The sequence below is a fragment of the Muntiacus reevesi genome, chromosome 8, assembly GCF_963930625.1.
Source record: "Muntiacus reevesi chromosome 8, mMunRee1.1, whole genome shotgun sequence".
Classification (NCBI taxonomy): Eukaryota; Metazoa; Chordata; class Mammalia; order Artiodactyla; family Cervidae; genus Muntiacus; species Muntiacus reevesi.
The window spans coordinates 31,061,858-31,079,682 of NC_089256.1; the positions used below are offsets into that span (position 1 = coordinate 31,061,858).

The 17,825-nt window shown below is 40.4% G+C and overlaps 1 protein-coding gene across 1 annotated transcript in view; it reads right to left on the reverse strand.

The window, feature by feature from the left end:
* COL6A5 (collagen type VI alpha 5 chain) overlaps window positions 1-17,825 on the reverse strand; it is a 154,171-nt gene that overhangs the window by 56,584 nt on the left and 79,762 nt on the right. Inside the window, exons 28-35 of the mRNA XM_065942638.1 lie at window positions 16,235-16,297; window positions 13,885-13,947; window positions 11,676-11,711; window positions 11,518-11,554; window positions 8,615-8,626; window positions 5,858-6,345; window positions 1,987-2,080; window positions 792-1,445 (exon numbers count right to left, since the gene is read on the reverse strand). Of these exons, the coding sequence (XP_065798710.1) occupies window positions 792-1,445; window positions 1,987-2,080; window positions 5,858-6,345; window positions 8,615-8,626; window positions 11,518-11,554; window positions 11,676-11,711; window positions 13,885-13,947; window positions 16,235-16,297 (1,447 nt within the window). The remainder of the gene's footprint in view (window positions 1-791; window positions 1,446-1,986; window positions 2,081-5,857; window positions 6,346-8,614; window positions 8,627-11,517; window positions 11,555-11,675; window positions 11,712-13,884; window positions 13,948-16,234; window positions 16,298-17,825) is intronic.

A 17,825-nucleotide genomic window follows, 5' to 3' on the forward strand; every position in this document is an offset into this window, starting at 1 on the left:
TGAAGGACAAGGTATTTTTATTTCCAGCCCTTTGCAGACTGATCCTTTTGGTTTATCTTTTGTTCAGTGAGACAAAGTACACATTCTTACACTTGTATAATGTGGCCATGTCAAATTGCTCTAAGAGTTTCTAGATGCTCATTATCAATTTGTGTATTTCTCTCTGTACTCTTTAATTTATGGACTAACACTGATCCAATGGGTGACATTTCGTAGTACATTGACCTAGAACTTTGCTACTCTAAGTATGATCTGTGGACCAGAAGCACTGACATCGCTGAGGAGCCTGTTAGAAATGTGGAATCTCATGATCCACCCTACATGTACTGAATCAGAACCTGCATTCTAACAAGATTCCTGTATGATCTGTAATTAGACTTCTGGGGAGCAGCACTCTCACACAGGTCTCCAGGCATGTCAAGATTGTGAAAAAACCAGGTGTAGCAGGGAAAACTTTTATTTAAATGTTCAACTTGGAGACCACATAAGAGCTGCAAGAACTTATTTAGGCTGAGTAAGTGTGATTTGATCTGAAGTCAAAGATTGGAAGTCACTCTGTGCTTTATCATGCTGAGATTTTGGCTAAGAGACATTCTATCATGAAATCGGTATCATGACCCAGGTATAAATAGGGTATAACCAAGATGTGTCCTATTCCTGTCACCCTTTCACCACCCAATTCATATATTTTGGTAAGCTATAGATACAGAGATATCTTGAGTTATCAACACTATTAACAAACACTAATTTATTAAAACAAAGAGGTAAAAAAAAAAAAAATAGTGACTTACGTCTCACTGAGTACACAAATGGCTTTAAAAACTTCACAACATAATCCAGATTTGGTTTATGAATTCTCCCAAGCTGTATCAGATGGTGATCAAGTGGGTGGCTGGCTAGCTCCTCCATGTCCTCCTCGGTTGTCAAACCCAGGGAAATCACAAATATGACATAACCTTGACACTTGGCCCTCAGAGCCATCTTCTTTAGGAATTCCTTTCTCTCACGGTTTTCTCCAGCGGAGACCACAAAGATGACCCTGTGTTTTCTTAGCTTGGGTGTTGCTGGGAAGAGATTCTCCACGGTCCACAGTAGGGCATGACCAATGGTGGCTTCTCCATTTAGCTGTTGGAGGTCAGTTTCAATGTACCTTTTCATTAGAGCTTGACTGTTATAAGTTGTAAACTCAAACTCTGTTTTTACCACATTCTTCTGTCTCCTATCCCAAGGAGAATAGCTCAACAAGGCAATCCTATCACCAGAGTCTGAGATTATAGGGTCTGAGGCAATGTCAAAGTTGTCAAGCATTGAGCTCACCAAGGCTTTCATATTCTTAAACTCATCACTTGCTATATTTCTAGAATTGTCTAAGAGGAAGGCAACATCCATGTATGAACTTTCAGGTAAGACAATTTCTTTCTTGCAAGTATCTGGAAAACATTTATCTGAAAACATAGAGATTCATCATTGGTTCAATGTTGGCACAAGGAGACACTGTTGGTTGAGATCTTCCAATGAATAAGAAACTGATTATCAAAAATTAATCATCTAATCAATACCTCTTCAACTTCAATACTTCAGTTAATAAGGAATTTTCAACTTCCTCATAATTTCTATGACCACTAGCATACAACTTGGGAACATCTTTGATGAAAGTAGATATAAGTAACAGGTATATTTGAAGTCTATAATTCATGTCCAAACTCATTTAGAAAATATTTCTAATATTTTAGAAGCCTTTGATACAAACTATCAAATTGTCCCCAGGAAGAGCCAAATCAATTGGGATAATCTTCTAAACTAATTTTTACATTCTATGGAAACGTCCAACATTACAGAGATTGAAACCCTGACATATGGTGTTGAAAGACTGGAAAACTTAAAATAGAATCTACAATCAAAAATCTTTGATAAAAATAGATTTAATAACTCACCCAGAAGGCATTTAAGTGTTTCAGCCCAATAAATTCTTTTCATTAGTCTTACCATAGCAAAGGGTACAGCGCCGAAGCCTTTCTAATGGATCATATTCCCCGTCTGGAGGAACAGAAAGCACCTGAAATGTTCCTGTGTTGTCAAACTGCATTGAAAAAGAAATATATGCTCATTTGATTGTTTTCTTTTTCATTTATTTTTATTAGTTGGAGGCTTATTACTTTACAATATTGTAGTGGTCTTTAGTCATCATTGTTACAGGGAAGAATCTGTTTCTTTAACTTTAACATTTGCTTCCCGTTGCTTTTGTTCACTGAAAGGATACTGTCCATACATAATTGCCTTGGGGAACCCTGACCCTCTGCCTGTGTGTTAAACCAAAGTGTCTTTGTTCAGAGTCACAGGTGATTCTGTCCACCTGTGAGTGGCTGCAAGAAAGAAGAAATTAACACATCCTCTACCTGAGGCTGACCATTCCAGGAGACATTTGCAAGATTAATGGCCTTTTTACTTTATTTCCTCACCTCCCATCTCCCCTCTATGTTCTGTAGAAGAAACTGGCCTTCAGACCCCAATAAGATGGCTTTTTTGGGGTTATTTTGAGACATTAGTCTGCCATCTTCTTGGTCTGCTAGTTTTCCAAATAAAGTCATTACAACTCGCCTCAACACCTTGTCTCCAGATTTACTGGCCTGTTGTTCAACAAGCAGAGCAACCTTGGACTTGGTAACATCATCAAGAATTCACTGTGCACCCACTTCAAGAGTTTGAAAAACACCTGACTGGTCACCATCACCTTGCATTGTTGCTCATTTCTGTATTCTGTGCATCTTCATGTATGCACACGCATACAAACACACACACACACACACACACACACACACACACACACACAAAACTACCCCCCTTTGATCCTAAACATAACCAAAGGAAACACAGAAACTGTATCAGCAGCTCAATTTTATAAGAAAACTGCCACAAGATAACCACAAGATTCACTCACTGGGTTAGGTATTAAAACCTCATTCCTATCTCCAAACCTGCAATTCTGCATTGAATTTTTACACATTTCTGATTATGTACCAGCTGATTATGTGCTATCCATTAGCTTCTGGAGTTGGGTCCTGTAGAAATTTTATATTCACAAGTTACCTTTGACTTCTTTAAGTAGAGATTCCAACTATTTCTGGGCTTCCCAGGAGGTGCTAGTGGTAAAGAACCTGGCTGCCAATGCAGTAGACATAAGAGATGTGGGTTCCATCCCTGGGTCAGGAAGATCCCCTGGAGCAGGGCATGGCAACCCACTCCAGTATTCTTTCCTGGAGAATTCCATGGACAGAGGAGCCTGGCAGGTTACAGCCCATAGGCTTGCAAAGAGTCAGACACAACTGAAGTGACTTAGCACGCATGCACAACACTATCTCCACCCAATTATGCTATCTATGAATAGAAAAAGGTGCATCTTTCAGATGTCAACTGGATTTCCCTGATCACAAATTCCAACTAAAAATCTATTCCAGTCATACATCCCTTCACTGTTCACCTGAAGCTATTACAACATTGTTAATCGGCTATACCCCAATACGAAATAAAAAGTTCAAAAGATAAAAAACCTATTCCATACTACTCAGCCATAGAAAATAATGAAATAATGCCATTTCCAGCAACAGGGATGGACCTAGAGAAAGACAGATATCATATCACTTCCATGTGGAATCTAAAACACAGCACGAATGAACACATGCACAAAACAGAGACAGACCCATAGACACAGAGAAAAGACTGGTGGTTGCCGAGGGGGTGCAGAGGAGGGAAGGATGAGGAGTTTGGGGTTATCAGATGCAAACTATTATATATAGGATGGACAGACAACAAGAGCCTCCTGTATAGTGCAGGAGACTATATTCAATATCGTGATAAACCACAATGGAAAAAGAATGACTCTCAGAATCGGGTGGAAAGGGAGGTGGGAGGGGGATCGGGATGGGGAATACATGTAACTCCATGGCTGATTCATGTCAATGTATGACAAAACCCAAAAATATTTTTAAAAATAAATAAATAAATAAATAAGAAAAAAAATTAAAAAAAAAAAAGAATGACTCTCTATGGATAACTGGGTCTCTTTGCAGTACAGCAGAAATTAACACAATATGTAAATCAACTACATTTCAATTTATTCATTCATTTATTCATTCAGTGACTCAATGACTATATCTTGGGCATTTACTTTGTATGAGGCACAATGCATCACAGATACTTTGATTATATGGAACAAATAAATCATTCTCAGGTGATGAATGGATCTCTCAATCCACAGACATGCTCGTGCTTTTGTTTCCTCCCCCTCAAGAAATTAACAGATTAGAAAAACCACCCCCTCTGTTTTTCTGTAAAGTGCTGAGTATTTTGAAATATTTATAATCATTCCAGCCTTATAGTTAGAAAGTAGCTATTTCTACTCTCTAATTTTTATGAAACTGGATGCTTTGGTATAATTTTGTATTGATCTTGTTGCTCCCCTGTGTTAAGCATTAAATGCCTATCCCTTTTCCAGCAGATCTTCCTGACCCAGGAATCAAACCGGGGTCTCCTGCATTGCAGGCGGATTCTTTACCAACTGAGCTATCAGCGAAGCCCAAAACATTAATTGCAACCTTGGTGAATCAAGGAAGTTTATTCACAGGAGTCAGTCACATGCTCTTCATGCATTTGTTCATTCAACAAATATTCATTGAGCGCACACAATGTTAAATAGGTACTATTCTGGGTGCTGCGGATACAGAAATAGACAAAGCAGATGAAACCTCTACCCTGTATTCCAGTGGGAGGATATATACCATAAGAAAACAAATAAATAAATAATCTATATGGGGAGGTAATATTTTTATAAAAATACTTTAACTTCCTACAATTCTTTCTGTCAGGATCTACTGTGACTCTATGGCTCCTATTTTCAAAAAATTGTGTTTTTCTTATGAGCAGATTAAATCTTTTCATGTTATGGAGGGCTTTTCTTTTTATAGTAGAAATATATGTATTTGTAGGCTTCCCAGTTGGCACTAGTTATGAAGAACCCGCCTGTCAATGCAGGACGTGAGAGACGTGGGTTTGATCCCTGGGTCAGGAAGATTCCCTGGAGAAGGACATGGCAACCCACTCCAGTATTCTTGCCTGGAGAAATCTATGGACAGAGGAGCCTGATGGACTATGGTCCATAGGGTCACAAAGAGTTGGACACAACTAAAGCAAATTAGCATGTACTCACACATGTGGATTTGTGTAAAATAGATCCTTATAATCTCTTGGGCAACATAATGGCTTCCCCCAGCTTCAGAAGCATATACTTCATGGTTAATATGAACATATTTTATAACAGTAGAACAGTAGATGGAGAAGTTCTTATGTTTGGTGGGAGAAAGAGGGAAGCACAGATCCCATGAGAATCTGTGAATCCAAAAGGGACAGAACTCCTCTTGGGAAAAAGGTTCATACACATCATAGTTTTACACAACATTAAAGGTTCAAAGTTCCCTTAAACTTCACCCATCACAGGTTAAGACCAGTTGTTCAATGAGACACAGCCAAGAGATGGCAGATTTGAGAAGTACTAGATCACCAGAAGACCGACAGTCCTCTCTATCAGACAAACTCAAGTTCAAAGCTTGATTGAGCCACTTAGTAATTGTACAAAATGGGAGAAGTCACTCAACAATCTGGGACTCAGCTTCTCGATTTTTAAATAGAGATAACATGCATTCAGTTCCATGTTTACTAGAAATTGGATTTCAAGGACTCTGGAAACAAGACAGCTATGAAAATTGTACAGGGGGTCAAGAGGCCACTTGATTCCTACTCCTCAGTATTCCTATTCTGCCAGTACCAGTATCTAAAACCAGACATTGCCAAGGGAGGTACTTACCCCAAAAGCCTCATCGAGGTAAACCTTCTCATTAAAAGCGAAGACTGCAGGACTGATATCCAAGGCGCTAAACTCCATGGTGGCCGTGATGATGGATGACCTACTTGCAGCTTGTCCGTTGCTAAAAAACACAGCAACTCTCTGCACATTGGCTCCCACAGATGTCCGCTTAAAGATGTTCCGAGCCACAAACCTCATCGCATTCCCAATGTCTCGGACTTCCCCGGAGTTTTGATATTTTATTTGGGAGAGTAGCTGAAGAAGCTGCTTCTTGTTACGGTAGTCAGACCCACGGATGAGGTAGCTGGTGCCCGAGTTGTAGGAAACCACAACAACTCTTGCTCCCACAGGGCAATTACTTTCCCTGACGTGAAGGTCGCTGACAATAGAAGTGATGATGTCCCTCATTTCATTAAATCTCTGCTCTGTGATATCGTTGGACTGGTCCAGGGCAAATACCAGCTCTGTTGGATATACAGGACACTTTTCTACAAAAGTAAGAGTCAGAAGCATTAAGTTGTTCACTGGGTCAGAAGGCTTTCCAATTCCATTTACTCCAGTGAGACAGTTGACACTGAGGTCTGGGAAAACACAGCTGTCACATCAAATCTAGAATCAGAGCTATCCACGTGTAAAGGGGGGGAAGGATTCTGCTTTGTTAGCCTAAAGTGTTACCTAAATACAGAGTAGTGATATCTGGCAATATAATGCTCAGACTTCACCATCTACCACCATCTGTCTTCTATTTAAAAAGAAACTGGAAGGAGTGTTTGGGCTGATGGAATTACCCTGTAACCTGATTGTGGTGATGATTACACAAATCATGCATGTGTAAAAACTGGACAAAAGAGTGAATTTTACTCTATGGAAAATTTTAAAAGGAAACTATGGCTTTTCAGAAAATCTGAAAGCTTATTCTCTTAAAAAAAAAAAACACACTTCAGAAACGACCTACTAATAAGGATAAAGTCAGTTGGAAGAATTTCATCCATTTATGTGGCAAATACCTGAGTATTCATCATGTGAAATGCAGGGTAACATGCCCTGTGAGATACACGTGAAGATGAACAAACACAGGTCTACCTTTGAGGAACTTGTCTCCGGAGGATCATGATATTGAAAGGTAGACAGTGATCATTATTCTTCTTGGGGATTATTCTTCAGAGGACAAAGAGGCTGTTTCTAGGGAGAGGGGATTTCTGGGGCTTTGGGATGACAGCCAGGGTGGCAGGAAGAAGGGGCAGCATAGTGGTCCACAGCAGACCTGCATTGAGCTGTCTGTAATCCCCAACTCAGTCGTAATGGTTTGATGATAACTGCACTTTGGGAATTTCACAGGGCATCTCCTCTATGATTATAAATAAAGGCCTTATTAAAGTCTGGACACGGGAAGAGAAAAAGAAATTATTTAAAAATTAGCCGACCCTCCATGTACACAGGCTGTTTTACTCTCCCCAATCTGGCTTACTCCCAAAGCACATTAAATTTAAAGTATCCCATCTCCCAGCTGCTATTCTCAGTAACAGAAATAGAGGAGAAAGTGTTGATTTCAAGACTGTGTTTTGAATCAAGACATTTTACTGCGAAGAAATTTTAAAAATATGAAACCCAACAATGAAAACCAAAATGAGAAAAATGATGTCTTGTTTCTTGTTCAGTTGCGAAGTCATGTCTGATTTTTTGCAACCTCATGGACTGTAGCACACAGTTCTTAACCTTATAGTAAAAATGCTTAACAAAATGGTAGATAAGCATCTTCATAGATGAGCCCTCATCACAGATATCCCCAGGAGGCACTACCAATTTCCATTTATTTTTCATCTCTCCCTTTCCTAGTGCCAGCATGGTCCCTGATAAATTTAATTCAAATCCATGAAATTTTATTGAGCTCTTAGACATCAGAGTTCGGGGGGATTAAAGGGAATGGCACCAAACTTTGGGATGAGCTCAAAGACCCTGTTAATCTATCTCAACAGGCCGCTAGGAGACCAGGAGGTCTTGGAGTTGATCTAACTGGTTTCAGGGGCAACGTCATCTGAGGGGTCACTGAACACCCTGGAAGATCCTCCTCCGTCCTCCGGGTCAGGCTGACAAGTGGGAGACACGTGGAGGTGAGAGGTGTGAATGGAGGACAAATGGAAGAAAGGAATCATCACCTATCCAAGGTGCCAGTGTCCACAGACTTAGCAGCAGATGGAGCAATGAATGTGGTCAGACACCTGGCCTTGCCCTGAACTGCTCAGCAGCACAAAACCTACCCCGTGAAGGAAAGGAGTTAGAAACTGTGGCAGGACTTGGAAAGAACAGCTTGCGAAGGGGCTGGGGACCAGGTGGTCAGCATTGTATAGTCAGGTCCAAACATGACGTGTACAGTTACAGTCATAATACGTGTCTACCAAGAAGTTAGAAATTCCTTTTCTCATGGGGATGAGAGTTTTTTTTCCCTTTATGAAGTGCTTATTCAAATCCTTAGCCCATTTATCTTTACTCTTATTTAATTATTTTTTGAAGTGTAGTTGATTTACAATGTCGTGTTCATTTCAGGCATACAGCAAAGTGATTCATTTATACACTGATATATAAATACATATATTCAGATTCTTTTCCCTTATAGGTTATTATAAAATAGTGAACAGAGTTCTCTGTACTATAGTGTCTGTGTTGGTTATCTGTCTTATATACAGCAGTGTGTATATGGGCTTGTCAGAATGCAGGAAATAGTTCAGCAAGAAACATAATATGTTTAAGAATACTCACCTTTCCAACAAGCTATAAAAAGGAGAGAGAGAGAAAGAGTCTGTTACATTTTTGGAACTCAGACTAAAAATAACCCCCAAAACAAAATTTCAACAAAACTTAGTATTCTGTTTAGCTCTTATTGCAAATGAGGCTAATTCCTAATTACAGGAGGTCAAGGTTAAAAGTGAGAGGAGGATGGACACAGAATTCTACTATTTTATGGATCTTTCCGACCTTTCCTCCTTGCGAGCCCTGGTCAGCAGACATTAGCAGAACTCTGGTTGAAATTTTAATCACTGGTCACTTGTTTTAGAAACAGAACAGGTGAGCCTCTGATCAAATGGCATGATAGCTAAAATTAAATTTGTTTTGTCTCTCTTTTTACAGCTTTCTGAGAACCGTTCAGCAAGGCAGGACTAAAATATGGGGTCTTCTTGTCTTCCTTGATGAACACCTTGGGTATCTCTATTTTTCTGCAGAACTGTGGGGATTTCCAAATGAATTTTGTCTCTGCTTAAAAAAAAAAAACAAAAAACAGCTCCTGTGTTTGACTGATCTCTGTATTCAGACAGAAGGAACACTCAAGGCTTTCTCCTGAGCATCTGGTTTCTCCAAGTGATTTGCTTGGTAAGTGTGGGATGAATCAGGGGGAAATACTGGTAAATCTTTAAGCACAAGCCTAACAATTTCCTGCACCCCCTCATGTCAATCCTATGAGCACGTTTGTTTGTCTTTATCCTGCAGCTGCTGAGATGCTGAGGGTCAGCAGAGGGCACACAGGGCCCACTGCCTCCTCTGCATCTCCGGGCCTGAAATAGATTCCTTTTTCTGACTGAGAAGTCCCATTGGTTAACCTCCAGCCCAGCTGCAATGCTAGAAGCACAGACTCTAGGAACAAACACTTTTGTCTGGTTTCAATCTGGCAAAGCTGCATGACTTTGTGGAGAAACTACTTGACTTCTTTCAGTGTGTTTCCTGTTTTATATTTAGTTTTTCCTGAAAGTCCAGTTTATTATGTCTCTTCTTCTAACACTCTGATTACTAGGGCCCTCCTACGTTATTCCGACCACTGCTTTCTCTCCCCATTCTCCATAGCCTCCCAGATCTTATTTTATTCTGGGGGAAGGTGCCACCCACTAACCCAGGGCCCAGGCCCTCATCCCGGTGTGGCTAGAGCTGTCCTAGGACTGAAGAACAACCCCAGTGGAGCAGGATTCCAACCTTGTGGGACCTTGGGTATCAGCCATCAAGGAAGGCCGTCTAAATTAGCTCCAAATGTCTTTTTCCCCATCTCAGTTCTGCATTCTGTAGCTCATGGTCTGGTTACAAACCCCGCCCACTCCCTCCCCACCACCAAACTTCCTGACTAACTCCTTCCATGCAGTGTTGGGAAGTACCCTTCAAAGCCCAAATCCTCCAAGGTGGGCGCTCACCTCCCCACCCCTTCTCCCTCTCAGGTCGTCCTTGATTGGGTCACACACCCTTCTCTCCACAGTGGCTCTCCGCTTGTTCTCTCCCTGAGCCCGGGGCTGGTTCTCACCTCCTCACCGTGCCGGAGAGCCTCTCAGCTCTCCAGGGACATCTTTGACATGGGTTCCCTGCCCCGCCCCACCCAACACCTCACTTTGGAGTTCTCTTCATTGACTGCTTGCTGCCTTTCCCCAAGCTGCCCACACTTGGCAGGACTCTGTGTAATACCGGTTTTCTGGGGTTAAGTCCACTCTTTTTGCTAGGGCAACTCCCTGGGTTCATCCCGTGGGTTTCCATATCTGTCTCTCGAGTTGCAAATTCTTGGGAATCTCATCCATCCCTGAGGCTCTATGGACATTAGTGACTCCAGCTTTCTGAGCTTCTTCCTTGATTCTCACCTTTAGAGGACTATTTTATCAGCTGCCTGTATATCATTTCACTTTAGGGTCTGCACAGCATTCCTTTCCCTCTGAAATGTGGAAACTCGTCACCTCTTCCTACCTATCTATTTTCTTCACAATTCTTCCTCTGTCTGTTCATCCACGGTGGTACCAAACCTCTCCCCATCTGGCCTTATGGTATTTTAAACTTGATTCTGTTGTTGGTCTTTGCTGGCCATACACCTGCAATGACTACATTTTTATCTACTCTCCTTCAGTAAATCTCTCAGATTTTCCATTCTTCTGACTGTGATTGTGTAGCATGACTATAAACCACAATGGAAACACAAAGAAAGAAAAACCACATACAAGTCTACCACCCTAACATAATACATGGCTACATTTCCCCAATTTCTCTTCTCATATTTGTTTCTAGTGGTGTGTGTGTGTGTGTGTGTGTGTGTGTGTGTGTGTGTGTGTGTGTGTGTGTGTACATATAGGGGTTTCTCTGGGGCTCAGTGGGAAAGAATCTGCCTGCCAATGCAGGAGACTTGGATTTAATTTCTGGACTAGGGAGATCCCCTTGAGAAGGAAATGGCAACTCACTCCAGTATTCTCGCCTGGGAAATCCCATGGACAGAGGGACCTGGTGGGCCTCAGTCCACTGGGTTGCAAAAACTCGGACACGGGACACAACTGAGCAAGCAAACAGCAACAGCATACGTATAACCTCGAACCACCACATTCATCCCTTTCACATCATGCCCTCCAGGCCTTGGTACATAACTGCTAGTGTGAGCTAAGTCACACAACTTTTGAGTTGGTCTCATCGTATTTCACAGGCGTGTTTTCTCTCCCTCTAGAAAGTACACCTCTGAGCTAAGGCGTGTGTCTTTCCCTTCCACATTTGTCATGAGCTGTTCCCACAGCAGGCACTCACAGCAAGCCTGCTGCTGAGGACATGGGGCTTCTCCACCAGCGAGTCCAGCCTACTGATTCCGCATCCCCACACGGCTTTCGTCCTAAGTGCCCTCACCAAGCACCGATGCCCTAAGACACACAGATACTCACGACTGTGGTCCCGCATGAACTGGATTAGATCACACTGCTGTATGTGGAAAAGGAGAGAGAAAAAAAGGAACATGAGCACGGTGACTTCCAAGTGGCCATATTCATTTCCCAGGGAACGGGTTGCATTTTTTTGTGTACGTGAATAATGAGATACATACAGAATATACAGGCTGCCCTGCCATCCCTTTAGGGCCCTAGGAAAACAAACACAGAGCAAGTTATTAGTAGAAGAACTGGAGTCTTCAATGCTATTTCCTGACACACACCAAGAGTATAAACCTTTCTGTTTCAGCATTTGATCAACTAAGCTAATATCTACCTGGACTGAACTGAATGATTTTTCTAGGATGACAAGAAGGAAAGAAACAAAAGTATTTCTTAAAGATATATGTACTGCAGATAGAACATTTAGAAGGCATTTCTCATAAGAATACTTAAAATTACAAGCAGTAAGCTTCCCAAGAAATAGCATGAAGGAGAGACACTTACTGAAGTATATTTAAACTTCTGGCAGCGGCACTCAGCCACCCCATATGTGAAAAAGGCAATTACATAGCAGAATGGACGCTACATGGAAGGAGAGCATGCACACTAAGCCCATAAATCCTGAAAGGTGTTGGATGGAAGGAGTACAGATAATCGGGTGAGATGAGTCAAGAAAGGCTCCTAAACACACCCAGCCACCTTTCTTGACACTGTGAATTTTTCTCTTTCTCTCTTTTAATTTCTTTTATGAGGATCAGCCTTCTTCTTGGCATTTGGTTCTTAATGTGTTTGCATATAGGAATCCCTCTGGGCAGCTGGTGAAAGCTAGGATGCTGTCTTCAGAAAATATTATCACATGTTCATGACTGCTATGCAATTTCACTGACTCTCCCACCAGAAGCTCAACTACTGATGTCAGTGAAAGAACCTCTTTCTAAATGATAACATGAGCACCCATCCATCCATCCGTCCATCCATCCATCCATCCATCCATCCACCCACCCAATGAACAGCTAAACATCTGCTGAGGGCTGAGGTACCCCTCTGCATGCTGCCACTGTTAACCAGAACTGTGATGGCATCCATGATCTTACCCTCTGGGGGCATATTTTCTTCCTGATCCAAATAAGGAAATATGCCTCTCACTAAAAGCCGCAGAATCTCATTCTTCCCTTTACAAGTGACGGCAGGAAACAGAAAAGAATGCACAGCCTTTTAAACAGAAGGAGGAACAGTTTCCAACTAATGAATAGGATAGACAGCCCACATCCTACAGAAGATCAGACAATAGAGAGTAGGTCCCAAAAGACTGAGTTTAAGAATAACTTGGAGCAACTTCTTCGGGAGAAGCTAAGGGCCTCAGGCCTGAGACAGAGAAGCCACAGTCTAGATCAGCACGGCCAAACACAAGAGCAGGAAGACGTGGGACCCCCAGGGCAAGCTCCAGAATCTGGAAAGGAGACCAGGCCAGATTGACCCAGGAACTCAATTCTCACCCACGTGCCTAAGAATAGTCACTAGTTCCTTCATGCAAAAGAAAAGATTATATCAAAGTATCCTTTACTCTCGTTGATTCTCATTCTATTATGGACTCAGTTTTCCATGAAAGATGCATGTTTGTTTTTTTTTTTTCTTTATAAAGTGGCAAGTTAAAGAACACCTCCAGGTAGTCAGAAAATAGTCACACTGCACAAAACAAGAGTAAGCAGTTGCTCCTCTCCTTAACACACTGCTTTCTGCACCTCACACACGAAACAGGCACCGGCAACATTTAGCTCTTACTTGACTGTTCTGTTTAGGAGGGGAGAAACAGGTTAATAAATCATCACAGTAAAACAAAAGGCACTAACATAGAGACGTGGATATCTTGCCAGTGAGAGATGTACCTGGCTCTGCTCAGGAATGCTTCTAGAGGGAACTGAATCCCTCATAATTCAATCACAGAGCAAAGTGGTAATTTTACCTCCAAATCTCTTTAGCATTGAAATCATGAGTTCAGGAAAGTAACAACAGTGGCTTGGGAAACTTTTATCAACTTGTCAGGACACCTTAATGAAGCTTATGCAATTCTATCTCTATTTTAAAGCCTCATTAAAAATTAACAGTCATAGCTCATATTGGTATTGAAATTTTATAGTTTACAAAGAACACTCACAGTTGATTATCTGATCCTCACAGCTACCTTTTGAGGTGGTTCAAACACGACACATCATTACCATCTTAGAAGGAAACTAATAGGCCCAGGGATGCATCCAAGGGCACCCAGGCAGCAAGAAACAGAACTTGAACTTGAACCCAATGTTTCTGACTTTACTTTCTGTGCCTGTTCCATTGGGCATCCTAGGAAGCCGCACAGTACTTAGTATTCGTGAGTGTACTTACTCTCCGTCCAGGAGGTCCTTGGCGTCCAGGAGAGCCTTTTTCACCTTTCAAGCCTACCGTGAGCTGCAGGTAGAAATATACATGAGTTTCCACATCCTCTATCCATGGGGACTCCCTCAGCCTTAATGAGACCTTATAATTGCTTTTAAAAATTTAGAAAAAGCAAACAAGAGTTCAAGTCAAGAAAGTTCCTTACTTTTAACATAAATAGCCATCCTTTTTACTCATAGAACTCAGAGAAAAAATAACTTTCCCAACAGTTCATTGTTAGTGTATAGAAATGCAACTTATTTTTATATGTTGATTTTGTATCCTGCAACTTTACTGACTTTATTAGTTCTAGTATTTTTTTGGTGAAGTCTTTAAGATTTTCTATGTACAAGATCATATCACTGCAAATAGACACTTCTACTTCTTCCCTTTCATTAGAATTACTTTTATTTCCCTTTCTTGTGTAATCCCTCTAGCTAGGACTTCCAGTACTATGTTGAATAGGGTAGAGAAAGTGGACACCTTTGTCTTGTACCTGGTCCTAGCAGGAAAGTTTTCAACCTTTCATTGTCGAGTGTGATGTTAGTTGCAGATTTTTTTTTATGTATTGTATTGACGTACATTTCCTCTATACCTAATTTGTTAAGAGTTTTCATACAGAAAAGATATTGAATTTTGTCAAGTGTTTTTTCAGCATTTATTGAGATGATTATATAATTTTTATCTTTAATTCTAAATAGCCATTCTTCAGTTCAGTTCAGTTCAGTCGCTCAGTCGTGTCCGATCTTTGTGACCCCATGGACTGCAGCATGCCAGGCTTCCCTGTCGATCACCAACTCCTGGAGCTTGCTCAAACTCATGTCCATTGAGTCGGTAACATGATCCTACCATCTCATTCTCTGCCGTCCCCTTCTCCTCCTGCCTTCAATCTTTCCCAGCACTGGGGTCTTTTCAAATCAATCAGTTCTTCGCATCAGGTGGCCAAAGTATTGGAGCTTCAGCATCAGTCCTTCCAATGAATATTCAGGACTGATTTCCTTTAGGATTGACTGGTTTGATCTCTTTGCAGTCCAAGGGACTCTCAAGAGTCTTCTCCAACACCACAGTTTAAAAGCATCAAATATTCGGCACTCAGTTTTCTTTATAGTCCAACTCTCTCATCCATACATGACTATTGGAAAAACCATAGCCTTGACTAGACAGACCTTTGGTGACAAAGTAATGTCTCTGCTTTTTAATATGCTGTCTAGGTTGGTCATAGCTTTTCTTCCAAGGAGCAAGCATCTTTTAATTTCAAGGCTGCAATCACCATCTGCAGTGAGTTTGGAGCCCCCAGAAATAAAGTCTATCACTGTTTCCATTGTTTTCCCATCTATTTGCCATGAAGTGATGGGACCAGATGCCATGATCTTAGTTTTTTGAGTGTTGAGTTTTAAGCCAACTTTTTCATTCCTCTCTTTCACTTTCATCAAGAGACTCTTTAAATAGCCATTCTTAATAACTGGTAAACATCCATTTCCTTCTTAGCCTCTTCATCTAGTGAAGAGGCACTGGCTGTGCATTTAAATCTAAATCAATCATAAGCTAGAATTAGCACTTAAAAAAGCAAATATACTAGAGCATGTGGAAAGCTAATAAAACCTACCATCTGCAAAGGATCAAACAAGAAAATAATTCCCCACATTCATTACGACATGGGTTGCCTGTATCATTCCCCATAATTCAAGGTAATGGATATAGATGCTAATGAAAAATATCCAACCAGATGTAAATTGCATCTACTCAATTGCATCTCTTTCACAATGCTAATGACCATTGATATAACACTCAATTTTAAAATGAAAGGATGCTTGTCTCAGCATTTTGTTTTTCAACAACTATAACACTCTGCACTTTGCTATTAGAACATCTCAACAGACTTGCTTAAAATGAACACCTCAAGTGACCATGGCTCTGGGACCAGAATTGTCAGAAAATGCTCCAGGACACAGTGGGAAGATGTCAGCTTCATGCTTCATTTCCACTCACAGGGTTAATATCCTGGGCTTTAATATATGTCTTAGAAAAGACTGGAAGACACTGGCATTTATTGGAACAGCTTATTATCAATCTGCAAAAACTTAAAATAGTTCAGATTCATGCAACCATAGAATTTTGGAGCTCAAAGTGACTTTTGGTGTCATTAACTCTCATGTTACAGCAATAGAGACCTTGAAAAGTTGTGTTGAAGATCACACAGGTAGGAAGTGGCATTTCATATGACCCTGGGTTGGACTGACAATCCACATTTATAATTATAACATAAAAGCCAGAATCTTCAAAGAAATATTTATTATTTCTGCAATTATAGACCACTTACAGTTAATCCCCTAAATCCTTTTGGTCCAGGCCCACCAGGAATTCCAGGATCACCAGCATCACCCTAAAGATTCAAATATAAGAAATCAAGATGTTAAAGTGCTTGCTATGATAAAATGAAAATAATTCTCTCCAAACCAAAACTTAATTAATTTTGTAACTATACCACATACTAAACATTAAATGTAGCTCTTCTTATCATTTAGAACTAAGTCTAAATGATACACTTAGATATTCCCCAAACTATTTTAATTGTCTGAGAACACAAATATTTATGCATAAATATCAATCCAATGGCTATTCCATCAGTTACTAAAAATACCTAAAGAGAATTGCTTGAAAATCAAGGAAAACATATGCGGTGCTGATTTTACAAAGTACGAAACAATGAATTACTTCCTAAATTCCTGAGTTGTTTCTCAAAAAGTTAAAGGTAAAAACAAATTTATTCTGACTTGGGTGGAAAACTAATTTAGCACTTAATCAATAAGCTAATTTCACATTTATCTGTAAATTGAAATGTGCTAATTTTCTCTTTATCAGCAAATTAGAAAATTGGTCCTTTACAATGAGAACTCCTATTCTAAAAGTTATTTACGTAGTCCCTTCTTGTACCCTTCTCCACCTCGGAAAGAATCTCTTTTGGTAATTCATCAATTAAAATCACTTTTAAGGGGACTCAAAACTTGACTATTTTCCTATACTGAAGTTGAGTCAATTTGCTCAGACATTCTATTTTTTCACCCATATTTTCCATCAATTATTGGAAGCCATTTTTCTAGACAGGATAATTTTATTTATTTATTTGACTTTTATTGAAGTTTAGAAGTATAGTTGATTTATGATGTTAGTTTCAGATGTATAGCAGAGTGATTCAGTGATACACATACACACACATATATATATTCTTTTTCAGATTCTTTGTCCTTAAAAATTTTTACAAAATATTGAGTATAGTTCCCTGTACTATACAGTTGGTTATCTGTTTTATATATAGTAGAGTGTGGAGAATCCCATGGACAGAGGAGCCTGGTAGGCTACAGTCCTTGGGCTCACTAAGAGTCAGACACGACTGAGTGACTTCACTTTCACTTTGCACTTTCCTGCATTGGAGAAGGAAATGGCAACCCACTCTAGTATTCTTGCCTGGAGAATCCCAGGGATGGGGGAGCCTGGTGGGTTGCCATCTATGGGGTCGCACAGAGTTGGACACGACTGAAGTGACTTAGCAGCGGCAGCAGGAGAACGTATATATTAACCCAAACTCCTAATTTATCCCTCCCCAACTTACCCGTTTGGTAATCACACATTTGTTTTCTGTGTCTGTAGGTTTATTTTGTAAATAAGCTCATTTGCAAGATTTTTAAAAGAATTCTTATCACGGAATTCCAATGTATAGAACACATATAACCTGAGTTAAAATGGAAGGGGCCTCTGGTCGTAGCCCTTGAAGGTCAAATTCAGGCTGATAGGCAATGAGGAATTCTAGAAGATGTTTGATCAAGAAAGTAACATAACAAATCTATACCTTGGAAAAAACAGGTGACAATAGTGTTTTGAACTAACTGAGGTTAAATTTGAAAGTAGGAAAC